General features: G+C 48.3%; 1 protein-coding gene and 1 pseudogene across 1 annotated transcript; both read right to left on the reverse strand.

Annotated features, from left to right (window-relative positions):
- Positions 1 to 3490: 3490 nt before the first annotated feature.
- On the reverse strand, positions 3491 to 8324 carry Pcbd1 (pterin-4 alpha-carbinolamine dehydratase/dimerization cofactor of hepatocyte nuclear factor 1 alpha). The gene is made up of 4 exons (XM_013017096.1): positions 8258 to 8324; positions 5600 to 5731; positions 5041 to 5121; positions 3491 to 4021 (listed from the first exon to the last, which is right to left on the reverse strand). Exons 1-4 carry the CDS (start codon positions 8258 to 8260, stop codon positions 3923 to 3925), a joined length of 315 nt encoding a protein of 104 aa, XP_012872550.1. The 5' UTR covers positions 8261 to 8324; the 3' UTR covers positions 3491 to 3922.
- Positions 8325 to 13719: 5395 nt separating this feature from the next.
- The window catches only part of LOC105986252, a 2830-nt pseudogene continuing 2590 nt past the window's right edge, over positions 13720 to 13959 (reverse strand).

Below are 13959 nucleotides of genomic sequence, written 5' to 3' on the forward strand. Positions count from 1 at the left end.
GTGGTCATTTGTGTAAATGCCCAGAAGTAGGATTGCTGGGTCTGGCACAAGAACAGACCTGAGGACCAATGGATTTGAACTGAAGACTCAGAAATTAACCTGCAGACCTATGGCCACCTAGTCTTTGATAAGGGAGCCAAAATAAAATAGGATGGAAGACAGCCTCTTCAGTAAATGGTGCTGGCAAAATTAGCTAAACACTTGTAGAACATTAAAGTTCGATCCTTATATATCACCCTGCACCAGAATCAACTCCAAATGGATCAAAGACCTCAAAGTCAAAGCAGACACCCTAAAAACGTTACAGGAAGGAATAGGAGAAACTCTAGGGCTCCTTGGCACAGGCTGAAATTTTCTTTAAAGACCCAGAAACACAACAAATCAAAGAAAGGTTGAACAAAATGGATTGCATACAACTGCAGAGCTTCTGCATGGCAAAAGTCATAACTAGCAAGATCAATAGAAAGCCCACAGATTGGGAGGAGATCTTCACTAGCGGTACAATAGACAAGGGCCTCATATCCAAAATATACTTAGAACTCAAAACATTAAATCCCCCAACAACAAATCTTCAAAGAAAACTGCCTTGTGGGGCACTTGTGGTTCATACCTGTAATCCTACCTACTCAGGAGGCTGAATTCTGAGGATAGTGGTTCAAAGTCAGCCTGGGTAGTAAAGTCCAATAAACCACCAGAAAACTGGAGGTGGCACTGTGGCTCAAGTGGAAGAGCACTCGCCTTGAGATGAAGAGCTAAGGGACAGTGTCCAGGCCCAGAGTTCAAGCCCCACGACACTACCACCACCACCAAAACAAAATTCTTATTAATAAGTGGGCTAAAGACAAAGACTTCTCTGAAGAGGAAATAAGAATGTCCAATAGACACATGAAGAAATGTTCACCATCTCTGGCTATAAAAGAAATGCAAGTCAAAACAACTTGAGATTCTACCTCACCCCAGTTAGAATGGTTATAATCAAGAAATCTAATAACATGCTGGAGGGGATGTGGCCAAAAGGGAACCTTATTACACTGTTGGTGGGAGTGTAAACTTGGAAAGTAGCATGGAGGTCCCTCAAAAGGATGGTGTATTTCTTTGTTGTTTTCTTATGTGTTGTGCACACATGAGATCGCAAACTGGTGGCTTTTGGATGGACTGCTGGCATGAGATCTCCCCCTACTGGCGAAATTGTGTGTGCCCCTGACACTACCACTAAGACAGCAGTAACCCATGCTTTAATAGGGAGCTAATTATTCTTTCTCTATACCAGGAGTGAGAACAGACCTATTTGTGGAAGTCCAGATCAGCAGGCTGTCATTTAGGTAGTGCAGTTTTTGTTCTGGCTCTCAAGAGTGTTCCAACTGCCAGAATGAAGGCAAGGAATGCTGTCTTTGCTGTAGTTATCACCAAATAGCCTGCTTCCCTGAGCACCTGCACAGCCTGAGAGGCTGGGGTGTGCTTGTGTCAGGAGGGGCCTACCTCACACAGTGATGAGGATACTGGTGGCTTCCCTAGCAGCTGCGCACTTCTTTGCCTTCTCTGGGATTTGGCTAGATGCAATAGTGACAGGAGCAATGACAGTGTGACAGCCACAGCAATCAGGCTTTCTCAGCCTTTTCCTGACTTGGAATTTTAATACCCTTCCTTGTTTTCACTTGTGTGTTTGTCCTTGTCATAAGTCCTCCCTTATAAATGTCAGCTATTCAGATTAGCTTTTGAATAAAATTGTTTCCAAAGAGCTGCCTGTATCTTTTTGTTGTTAGTTGAGGGTATTGTTTTGAGGAAGTTATGTGACAGCAGAGCCCATAACTCCATGGTGGCTGTTCTTAACTCTCAAGTCAGCTCATCAGGACACACTTAGAAACCTTGTCAGAAATGGCACAGAGGAGGCAATGTCCAAGTTGTGATGTCTGTTAAGCTTTGCAGTGGAGTTGCCCATGGGGTATTGCTGATTGGATTAGCAGATGCCTAGAAGGGGTCCAGCTAACCCGTTTGACAATAGGTTGCTTCCATTTGGACTCAGGCCAACCCGGTTGTGATATTCATTGCTAGATGCCTGGGCACACAGTGCCCAAGCAGCGGGTCACATCTTGTGTCATTAGTGAGGACTGCTGGGAGAAGACTACCTGCCTGACACAAGTGACATGGTGCTTGTGTGCTGTGCACGTGTGTGAGAGACCGCACCAAACACCCTTCTCCCATCCTGGTACATCCTAGGTATATTCTGCTCCTGGCTGGGGGCCTGACCTTGATAACAGTGTCTAGCTGCTTAGATGGTAGATGGCCAGTGTCATGGACTGTGGTGTCCTCTCTCTATAGAGACTTCCACTGACAATCTGAGAACAGGAAGCCACATGGATTAGAAATCACCCCTTCTGACAGTAGAGCCAGGGAAGCAACCAACTTACACAGAAGGAAGGAGACTTCCGAAGGAATGAACTCCTATGTCTACAGAGGCTGGAGCCCCGGAAGAGCTGATTTGTCAGTTCAAAGGCCTGCAGCAAGTCTGGATGTTCCTGTTTGAGTCTAGGAGCAAAGATGAATGACCTAGCTCAAGGTAAACAGGAGTTCTCTGCTATTTGAAGGAAGATTAGTCCTTTTGCTCTACCAAGGGCTTCAACTGACTGAAACCCCCACCCATATTAGGGAAAGTGGTGGGCCTTACTAGGGACTGATTCAAACGTGGGCCTCATCTAGAAATACCCTCACACACAGAACCCAGAATCATGTTTGGGATTTCCATGCTGACAGGAAAATTCAGCCATTAAAGTAGGAAGAAAATATGACCCTGGCTGCCTTCCTTTCTACACATAGATCCCTGTGTACTTTCCCTGTGCTCCCATGCCTCCTGGCTGTCTGTGTCTCAGGAACCCTGGGGTCTCAGATGCACTCTTGTCACCATTACTTTCTTATGTCTTGTTGGTTCATTTTTTTCTTTCTTGGTCCTCAGGCTTGAACTTGGGGCCTGGGCTCTATTCCTGGGATCTTTTTTGCTCAAGGTTTGCACTCTAGCACTTGAGCCACAGCGCCACTTCTGGTTTTAAGGTGGTCAATTGGAGATAAGAGCCTCATGGACTTACCTGCCTAGGTGGCTTTGAACTGAGATCCTCAGTTCTCAGCCTCCTAAGTAGCTAGGGTTACAGGTGTGAGCCATCGGTGCCCGGCTCCTGGTTCGTTTGTTATCATGACATTTGGTATTGCCCTGGTCAATCCTAACGAGTCAGTGGTTTTCCTGTTTGATTGCCCTACATGATGATGAGCCTGAAGGTGGGTGTTCTGCCCCTTCTTTCAGTGCCCTGAATATAGCTTACACACAGTAAGCACTTTCTATTCAATGCCCATTGGTTTAGGGTACATCTCAGGGTACAGCACGCACCTAGCAAGTCTAATTCTCATAACTGCAAGAAGAAACAACCTGAAAACCAAACTAATGGCTACTGCCAAATTTGGGTTGACCTGTGGAAACGAAAGAAAATTCCAGAGCCAGAGATGAAGTGATACAGTAGTTTTATTGGAAGCAGGAAAGCACAGGCATTTCTGTCATACAGGAAGGGGTTTGTTAGGATCTGGCTTCTGCAAGGGGACTTTACTTCACCCTCAGTCATGGAAATGAACTAGCCAGATAATAGGACATAACCCAGAAAGGACACCACTACTGGTTCTGGGAAATTGTAAGCAAAGGAAGAGCTTGTTGAATTAGCATAGTGTAACAGAGCTCCAAGGATGGAGAGAGGGGGAGGGTGGGAAAACGTCTCGATTCCTGGGGCTGGCAGTAATGCTGGCATCTTTTGGCAGCCAAGGACACTCCTAAACAGAGGCAGCAGGGTCAGCCTGGCCGTTCTGACTGTAGCAAGCACTGGGGAACACGGGCTGCCTTGTTGAATCACCCTGTTCCCTTGAGGCCTGCAGAGGGGAGCCATGTCTATGTCATGGACACTGCTACTTGTTCGATGAAGCTGGCCAGGTTTATGTCCCTTTCTGAAAGGCCTGCACATTCATGGGTGCTCAAGGTAATGTGGACCTGAAACAAAACCACAAGTTCAGCGCCTGCAACCCACTGACTTCTCTGAAGACAGAGCCTCCAGCTGTCTCAGTCTACTCAGGGAACAGTAGCTAGTCACTGCCATTTCCTCTGGCGACAGCAGCCAGTCACTAAAATTGCTTTGGGGGATAGTAGCTGGTCACTGCTCCATCCTGGGGGAGATAGTCAGTCAATACTGTCCTTCTTAGGGACTACTTCCCTGTAACAACAATGCAAAATTCATCCTCTATATCTCCCTTGGATGTTTTCCAAAAATAATGATGTCAGCTACTGAGATTAAAACCTTCATACATAGGTGTCAAAGGCAACCTCAGTGCTAAAGGCAAGACCCACACCTGTCGCAGATTCCTAAACACTACCCACTTACAAATAGCCTCTTCTTCTTTAATGCATTTTGTTGTTGTTGTTCTTTGTACAGGTACTGGCAGGGCCTGGATGTGCTTTTTCACTTAAGGCTGGTGCCACTTGAGCCACAAATCCACTTCCAGATTTTTGCTGGTTATAATTATAGATAAGAGTCTCACAGACTTTCCTGCCCAGGCTGGCTTTGAACTGTAATCTTTAGATCTCAGTTTCTTGAGTGGCTAGGATTACAGGCATAAACCCCTGGTACCTACCTCTTTTTAATGGTTTTTATAAAACAGAGTATAGCAGAAAGCTCTTGGTGGGTGGCAGCCATTTAATGATGGTTTCAATTCATTAAGTAGACAATCTGATCTGTTAGATATGCGTAGGTATTGTGGGCTTTTGTCTAATCAAGATCTGCTCCAAACACAAGCATCTCAGTGTTCTAATTTGCATTTTCTTAATTTGTAAAGAAACTGACCATTTCCAGAGATGTTTATGTTGGTTTTAGGAAGGAGATGAACGGATTGAGGGGAGAGTCAACCTATGGGTGGAGAGGCCTGGGCCAAAGTCCAAGGGAGAGCCTTCACAATCAGTTGGTGATTTTCAGAATCAGACAGGACAGAACACAGTAGGGACACAGGACTGCTCACCTTGTTGTACACGTTAAACCATTCAGGATGGTGGTCCAACTTCTCAGCCTGAAGGGCCACTCTTGTCATGAAGCCAAAAGCCTATCTCAGGAAAGAGAGACCCTTTTAAGTGTTCTGAGAGAAAGACTCCTGGTACCTTTTTATGGCCAGTTAAGGCCTAGCTTCCTACAAAGGACCCTTGAGCTCAAGTCATTTCCTGAGTGACATCCTGAGTTGTCACCCGGTTCTGAGGCAAGAGTTAGAGGCTGTCTCTGAAGCAGAAAAAGGTCTTCTTGCTAGGATGGCTAACAACACCAGATGCACCAGAGAGTTAGTTTTGGCCAGTCATTTGGCTATCTATCAAAATGCCTTCAGAGGTACACCCATTTGCTATCTGACTTATCTTCTCTAAGTTCTCTGTAGGGAGGGCCCATCTACCTACTCTGCACTCTCAGAGAATGGCCCAGGCCAGGTTTGGGAAATGATTCCCAGCCCCCTCCCCCCTCTCCCCCCAGCCATTTTCTTTTCCCAGGAAGGGAGGAACAAGCCTGGAGTGTGGCCCCAGGCTTAGCTCACATACCCTGTTGAAGTCTTTGAAATGGAACTGCTTGAAGATAGCATCTCTTCCTTCCAGCTCATTCCACCCCACAGCCCTCAGGTTTGGCAGCAGCTGATCCCGCTCCTCAGCACTTAGCCTGTGTGCTTTGCCAGCCTAGAGGGCAAAACAGAGGCCCAAGGGCATTCCTTTTTATAGGGAATTAGGTCCAGGCTAGCAAAGGAGATCACTCCTGACCTGACCTTTGGGGGAATTTCATCAGCCCCTTCCAGCTGCTCTGACCATGGTGACCCCTCAACAGGTCTTCACACAGTCCAGGGAGCATTGACAAATCTAGAGGTCTTTAGGGTGGCGCTCACCTACCCAGGTGGTAGTGGACTGTGAGGCTGCAGATCTTGGGTGTTACACTTCCCCTAGGGAAAGACCCCCCTCCCCAAATACCAATCACCAGGATAGAGAAATACTAGCACCCTCCCACTCCACCCCCAGCAGGCTGACTCCCCAGGCAAGCTCTGTTATGGTAAGAGGGCCTAAAACAAATCCATCCCAGATCCAGCTTTCTTTTTTTTTTTTTGGTCGGTCGTGGGGCTTGAACTCTGGGCCTGGGCGCTATCCCTCAGCTCTTCAGCTCAAGGCGAGCACTCTACCACTTGAGCTACAGCGCCACTTCGGGTTTTCTGGTGGTTTATTGGAGATAGGAGTCTCACAGTCTCTCCTGCCCAGGCTGGCTTTGAACCGCGATCCTCAGATCTCAGCCTCCTGAGTAGCTAGGATTACAGGCGTGAGCCACCAGCGCCTGGCCCAGATCCAGCTTTCTATGATGACCTGTCAGGAAGATACACTGGCCTTTTCCTATCATCTTTGTCCCGTCTACTCCCATTCACTGACCCAGAGCTTTCAGTTGTACTGTAGAAGAAATGGGCCTAGAGGGGAATACACTGTACATACTGTTCTCCCTCCATCTCTAAACTCTGACAGCACAGGCAGCTTCTCAAAGTATGATCTGTGCACCTCCAGCCCTGGGGCATTCACAGCAGGACTTTAGGACACTCTTAGCCACCCTGCAGTTGATAGCACAGGCATACTTCCACAGGTACCTGATCAAACCCCCACACAGCCTCCGGTTCCCTAGCTACCAGGCTCAGATTTTCTCTCTCCTGCCACAGCTTAGGAAGGGAGGCCACAGTACTCAGTCCCAACGTGAGGGTAGCTGGTCCAGAGATGGCTGGCAGCATACCCAGTGGCCCATCCTATCTGCCTACTGTGCGGAAAGTGCTCAAGGCAGCCCCCACGTCACCAGATTCAGGCTACAAGTGGACTGCAAAGGAAACACAGAAGCAAGCATCATGGCACCCAGTCTCAGAGTTTAAGAGACCCTAGGACTCCAGGCTTCTAAACATAGACACACATCCCCATCCACCCATCCCAGACAGAATGTCAAACTGCAAATCAATTTCCTGCGTCTGAGGGAGGGAGCTGAGCTTTTGTAAGCAGCCCACAGTCTGAGCTGGACTGCAGGTCAGGCTTAGGGCTCAGTTTTGCTATTTACCATTCAAATGGCATCCACATCTCCTGCTTTCATGGGTGAAGGGTAAGAACCTCTACCCCTCATATTAGGAGGGGCCACTGGGGCACTATCAAGTAAATATCACTTGCATGTTATAAGTGCTTCCTGGAGCGAGGAGGCCTGGGATGGGCACTCAGGTTAGCACTGGGTGTGACAGATGTATGTGCTCTTGGAAACCTTTCCCTCTCTCCTCCCGGTGCTGTGGTCCCTCTCCTGCCCTGGCTGTGGAGGTTTGCAGAGTAGACAGCAGAGATAGGCATCATCCAAGGCCCAATAGCAGGTCTCCTTTCCAGAGCTAGTCCTTTCCTGGGTTGAGAAGGCTTTGTATCCAGGGCAACCAGACTTCAGCCAAGGCATCAGATGGCTTGAAAGGAAGGAGCTTTCTCTTTGGAGTTTTCTAGAGCCTCCAAATCTCACAGCTGACTGACAACCTCTGAGCTCTAGGGTCAGAGGGGGAAGTGCCTGTTTGCTTAGTAAATCAGGTCAGCTCCCAGTCAAGTGTGCAGAGGGGGTTACTGATTACACAAGCACGCATCACTGAGGCCTTAGGGCCCTTCCCCAAGCCACAGCCACCCAGATAACCTTGAAGTCCTCACCGCTTTAGCCTAGAAGGCCAGAAAGGGGCTTATTGGTAAAGCTGGGGGTCTCGGGGTTCCTGGACAAGCAGTGCAAAGGCCCTGAACACCTCCAATCTGGGGGCAGCGATCTTGAGCCACCACGGGCCCCGCAGAGGGGTGCAGACTAGACGCAGGATGTGTCCCAAGTGTGCACAGAGCCCCAAGTCTCTCCAAACTCCACACCCCGAAGTGCAGGCGGGAGAGGCAGCAAGCCGGCACGTCGAGGACGCACCCATCCACCCTCCCGGGCAGCGGAAGCCTGGCAGTCGGGCCTGGGAGGCCAGCCCGCCCCGCTGGGCTCGCCACCGCCCGCCACCGCCCCTTTCCGGGGCCCAGCTTCTCCAAGAGCCAGCGGCCGGCCGGAGACTCCGACTCTGCAAGCCCGGCCCCCCCAAACCGTGCTCCTCAGGGGGTTCCCGGGGATCCCCCACCTGCCCCCCTCACCGCACCCCGCGCTCCCCGGGCCCAGGCGCTCGCGCCCCGCAGGCGGCCGCTCACCATGTCCACGCGCGCGCAGGCAGCAGGTGGCGGCGGAGACGAGCGCGCAGGGCCGGGCACTCGGGAGGCCGCCCCGGGGCGGAGCCGCGCGCCCTCCGCACCGGGTAATGATTAACCGCAGGCAGACCAAGCCTGGCGCCGGTTCAGCCCTTTGTGGTGCTGTTGCTGCTGCTGTGCAGTCCAGCAAGCACCGAGCCGACAGAGGTGCGCCGCCCCCCACCCCTCCAGAGCCCGCTATGGTCATTTGCCAACTAGCCACAAAGTGCAAAGCCACCCGACCTTTTCTTTAAACCAAATCCACTAGCACAGACGTGAATTTGCATCTATTGAAAGCATACTGTTTGATAAAAGTTTCCCGTGGAACCCTCAGCCCGCTGGAGATGACTAGGAGGGTACCCAGCAGCCCCAAAGTCTTCCCTCCCTCCCCTGTTCCTGCCCCCTCTCCTCCCAGCCTCTCCTCCACCCATGGCAGTTCCTAGATGTTTATGTGGATGAAAACACCTGTAGCAACTCACCCGCAGGATTCAGAGGTTCGACTCCATGATGCCTATATGTTAGTTCCCTGTTTTGAAGTGCAATCGTTTGATACTATTACTTAGTGCCTGTATGTTTGTTTGTTTGTTTTTTAACCAGTTCTCTGTGGATGGACATTTGGGCTATGACATCTAAAGTTGTTAGGAACAACCACTTAACAGAGTTTGGATGGACACATGCTTTTTATGTACTTGGTTTGACACCTAGGAAGGGACTGCCAGGGATTGTCTTAAGGTAGGTGTGCATTTATTTAGAAGCTACTAGGAAAATGTCACCGTCTTTCACCAAGTGGTAGAGAGGCAGATCAGAAGGAACAACTGCCCAACTAGAGGTAAGGTATGTGAAGTACTGTTGGCAATGTTGACCATGTTAATTCCATCACAGGTCTTCATTGTAAGTACCTCTCAGGCTTGTTTCTTGAAATGTCACATCTGACAGATCCTTTCCCTGTGCCTGGTTGACTGGATTAAGGAGGTCTGACCAACAAGGCTTCTGCTCACCACTCCCAAGGCCTGCTAACCCAGCCCCAGCAGGCACCTGAATTCCACCCCAAGGGAGACCAGTCAACCCATGGAAACATGAGGAAGAACAATTTTTGTTTTAAGCTGTGGTAGTGCTTGCTTGTAATCCCAGCACTTGTGAGACTGAGGTAGGAAGATTGAGAGTTTTGTTTTTGTTTTTTGGTTGGTTGTGGGGCCTCAACTCTGGGACTAGGAACTGTCCCTCAGCTCTTCAGCTCAAGGCTAGCGCTCTACCACTTAAGCCATAGCACCACTTCCAGCTTTTTCTGCTTATGTGGTGCTAGGAATCAAACCCAGGGCCTCATGCATGCAAGGCAAACACTCTTGGACTGAGTCACCTTCCCAGCACAAGATTGAGAGTTTGAAGCCAGCCTGGACTACATAGACTGCTTAAATATGTTTGTTTCTTTGTTTTGTTTTTTTTTTTGTCATGGGGGCTGAACTCTGGGCCTGGGCGCTGTACCTCAGCTCTTCAGCTCAAGGCTAGCACCCTACCACTTGAGCCACAGCACCACTTTCGACTTTGTTTTTCCTGCATATTTGGTGCTGAGGAATTGAACCCAGGGCCTCATGCATGCAAAGCAAGCACTCTACCACTGAGCCAACTTCCCAGCCTGGTTGTTGTTGTTTTAAGTCACCAAATTCTGGATATTTTATAGACAACAGGAACAAAGGTTGTCATCAGAAAGTAGGATGCAACCATAAGAACAAGCCATCAAGCAATCCTGTTGATTCTGAGAGATGTGTTAATTTCTAAATGGATGGCAGGAGAAGGCAGAAGAAAAATTTTAAACCAGCTAGGTAGCTGGGCACTGGTGAGTTATGGCTGTTATTCTAGCTACTCAGGAGGCTGAGATCTGAGAATTGAGGCTCAAAGCCAGCCTGTGCAGGAAAGTTTGTGAGGCTCTTATCTCTAGTAAACTACTCAGAAAAAGGTAGAAATGGAGCTGTGACTCAGTGGTAGAGCATTAGCTTTGAGCAAAAAGAAGCTCAGGGACAGTGCCCAGGCCTTGAGTTTAAGCCCCAGGACTGGAACAACAACAAAAATCAACCCAAAAAACAAATATAGGTTCCTGGTTCTACCTACAAGGTGGAAAATTGAAAATTGTTATTCCCACAGTAACAACAAGCAAAGTCTGCCCTCTGGTGGCCAAAGGGGATTGGCTCAGGATCGCTTTGGCTACCAGAATCTGAGAATACTTCAGTCCTTTCTATAAAATGGTGTGGGCAAAAGGCTGGTGGCTCATACTTGTAATCCGAGGTTCAATGCCAGCTTGGGCAAAAAAGTCCAAGGGAGGGAGAGTCCCCTCAGCAAAATGTTAGACTAGAGGCATGGCTCAAATAGTAAAGTATCATCCATGAGTGAGCAAGCTGAGCAAAAGTACCTGGAGTTTAAATCCCAGTACCAGCACATGAAGGAAGAATTAGAAAGTTTGTAGTTTTGCATAGAACGTATCACATTCTCCCAGATACTTTAAATCATCACTAGTTTATTCACAATACCTGAAAGTAAATATAAATAAGGATCATGCTGTGTGTTTAGGGAAAAAAAGAACCAGCAGAAAAGTGTCTGATGCAAGTCTTTTCCCCAAATATTTCCAAACTGTGCTTGGTTGACTCTGTAGATATAAAAACCTGTTCCAGCTGCCCAAGGGTTTGGATGGACCAGGCTAGAAAGGGAAGAGCTGGAAGCAGTCACACAGGACTGGCCCAGATGGAAGACAGGCTTCTCTCAGAGATGAGGAACAGGAGGTCTGAGAAAGCTCCATTGCCCAGGGCCACAGACCCACTGCTCACCGTCCATCACTAGCCCAGCACCAGGTAGGGATGGGTGGGTGTGGGGCAGGTCACCTGGGAGGATTTGTATGGGGATTACTGGAGACACCCTTGCTGTGGGTCACTGAGGAAATGATCATTAATATCACCAGGAGAAGCCATTGCTGCATACCTTAGGAACATCTAGAGAAAAGGCCTCCAGGCACCATGTGCAATGAAAAACTCAGACATCACCAGGGACACACTTGGCTTAGCCACTTTGGAAAACAATGTGCAGCTAAATATACACTTATTCATGGAGCTGCATCCTCACTCCAAGTGGAATGAACACATGTCCACCCTGAGCCTATGTGCTGATGTTGACACAACCACATTTTAAAACAACCCAAGTGTCCTCATCAGGGAAAGGAATAAACAAAGGCTGGCACATTCATTCTCTAGTAGGCCACTCAGAAATAGAAAGGATCATGCCACTGTCACCTTCAACCATGGGAGAATCTCAAGAGCCTTGTGCTTGCCAGGTGTGGTTGTGCACTGTTGAGCACTAACATCAAAAGGCAGAAGCAATAGAATGGATATTTTGTAAGACCTGTAATCCAAACTACTCAGGAAGCTGAGATCTGAAGCCAGCCTGGGAAGGAAAATCCATGAGATTCTTATCTCCAACGAACCACCAGGAAACTAGAAGTGGTGCTGTGGCTGGAAGGGATAGAGCAGTAGCCTTGAGTGCAGAAGCCCAGGGACAGCACCCAGGCCCTCATTTCAAGCTCCATTACAAAAAAGCCTCAAGGGCAACCTATTTGTGAAATTAAAACAGGTGCTCAGGGCGATGACTTAAAAACCACAGTGCCACCAAAATAAAAAAAAAAGAAAGAAAAAAGAAGGAAACAAAGAAAAGAAAATCTGATGAACCAGGCATGGTGGCACAGATCCTTATTCTCAACATTCAGGCAGGCTAAGACAGGAGAATCATAAATTTGAGGTGAAGAAGTAGTAGCCCAAGAAAGATAGAACAAAAGGAAAAAAGGAACAAAGCAAGCAAGGGATAAAGGAAGGAAGGGAGGGAGGGAGGGAGGGAGGGAGGGAAGGGAGAGAGAGAGGAAAGGAGGGAGGGAGGAAGGAAGGGAGGAAGGAAAAGAAAGATCCTGTTGACAAACAAACATCACAGGCTTGTTGATTGGAGAGTCCCCAGAGATGCTGGCTCTGTCCATCTGAGCTTGATTTTCTACCATGATCATGTGCTTCTCTGCAGAGTGGGGATGGGGGGATGGGACCAGCCCCTGAGTGAGAATATTGGTGCAAGGTATTCCTATGACCAGGACAGGTGACAGTTATTTGCCTAGATATACCAGTGACAGTCACAGAAATATGCCCTTTATTTTTTCTTTATATCATTGTTCTTGTAAAGGTGAAGTACAGAGGGGTTACAGTTACATAAGGGGAGTAAAGAACATTTCTTTTTGGACAATGTCACCCCAGATACCTGCACTTTTAAACCCAAAGATGTTTCCCCAATTCAAGTGGCCTCTAGCCAGATTCCCTTTACCTGCTGTGACACAGCTCAGGAGGAGGGAGAAAAAGGGAGAGCAGAAGTGAGACAAGGCATGAGCTTGGCCCATTGCATTTGTTTATAGGACAGGTTGGTCCTTGGATGGGTCTCATTCTGGAAGGCTTCCTGTGCTGTTCTGGCCTCCCCTGGCAGGGAACACCATGGCGGAGCCATCTAATACTTACCTACCGGCATACTGCATTGCCCGAGTAGAGGTCAATACAGAATACAAATGAGGTCCTAGGCTAGCAATCCAGAAAGGTTTCCAAATGCTGTGTCCTTTTCATTATAGAAGGAACACATGCTCATAGTAAGCAAATAGACAAAGAAATGATGGGCTTGCACCTGTCATCCTAGCTGTTCAAGAGGCTGAAATCCGAGTATTGTGGTTTGATGCCAGCCTGAGCAGAAAATCCTGTGAGAGTCTTATCTTTGATTAACCAGCAAAAAGACAAAAGTAGACTGTGGTAAGATATCAGCCTTGAGCAAAGAAGCTGAAGATCAGCACCAAGGCCCTGCGTTTAAGCCCCAATACTAGAAAATAAGAAAGATAGAAAGAAAGAAGAAAAGAAAGAAAGGAAAGAAGAAAGGAAGAAAGGAAGGAAGAAAGAAAGAAAGAAAAAGAAAGAAAAGACAAAAAGACAAGATAACTGGGTGTAAGGAGAAAGTCACAACCCCCTCCTCACCCACCCTGCACCTGCTCAGGTCCCAGGTGGTGCCTGCTGCCGCTGACTTGCTTAGTCTGGGATCTTGGGCCAGTTGCCTTTTGGAGCATCGGTGTCCTGAGAGAAAAGAGGTGACGATAGTGGTGGCCTTGGATGGTGACTGCAGAGATGAAATAGGATGTTGCCTCTCAAGTGCTGGCATTGCCACCTGTGCACCCCCATCCCAGGCTGAATGCAGGTCACCTTCAGGACATTGACTGCCTGCCTTTCTGCCTATGTCCGCAGAATGTCTGGGTGCTCAGTGGACTGCAGGGGACAGTGACGCAGAATGTTCTGTTCTCTGACAGTGGTGGACAAGCTGGGGGTAAAGACTCACTGGGCATAATCTGGATGATCCTGGTGCTTTGTGCATCATCCCTAGGGAGTCCTCCAGGAGGATTTGACAAGCATCTGCTCAGGAATGCCTGCTTTCTTTTCTTTTCTTTTTTTTTTATTTTTCTGTTTTTTTTTTAATTGTGAAAATACCATACAGAGGAGTTACAATTACATGGGCAAGATAATGAGTACATTTCTTATCAAGCATTGTTGCCTCTTCCTTTGTTTCTCCTTCCTATCCCTTTCCATCTCCCCACTCCCATCCCCTCATAGCATCCCCCC

Source organism: Dipodomys ordii, unplaced genomic scaffold (genome assembly GCF_000151885.1).
Source record: "Dipodomys ordii isolate 6190 unplaced genomic scaffold, Dord_2.0 Scaffold34, whole genome shotgun sequence".
Lineage (NCBI taxonomy): Eukaryota > Metazoa > Chordata > Mammalia > Rodentia > Heteromyidae > Dipodomys > Dipodomys ordii.

Coding starts and splice junctions, on each gene's coding strand:
- Pcbd1 (XM_013017096.1), bottom strand. Junction 5,122..5,599: donor ATTTCAAAGACTTCAACAGG/GTATGTGAGCTA, acceptor TTCCTGAGATAG/GCTTTTGGCTTCATGACAAG. Junction 4,022..5,040: donor GGTTTAACGTGTACAACAAG/GTGAGCAGTCCT, acceptor GTTTTGTTTCAG/GTCCACATTACCTTGAGCAC.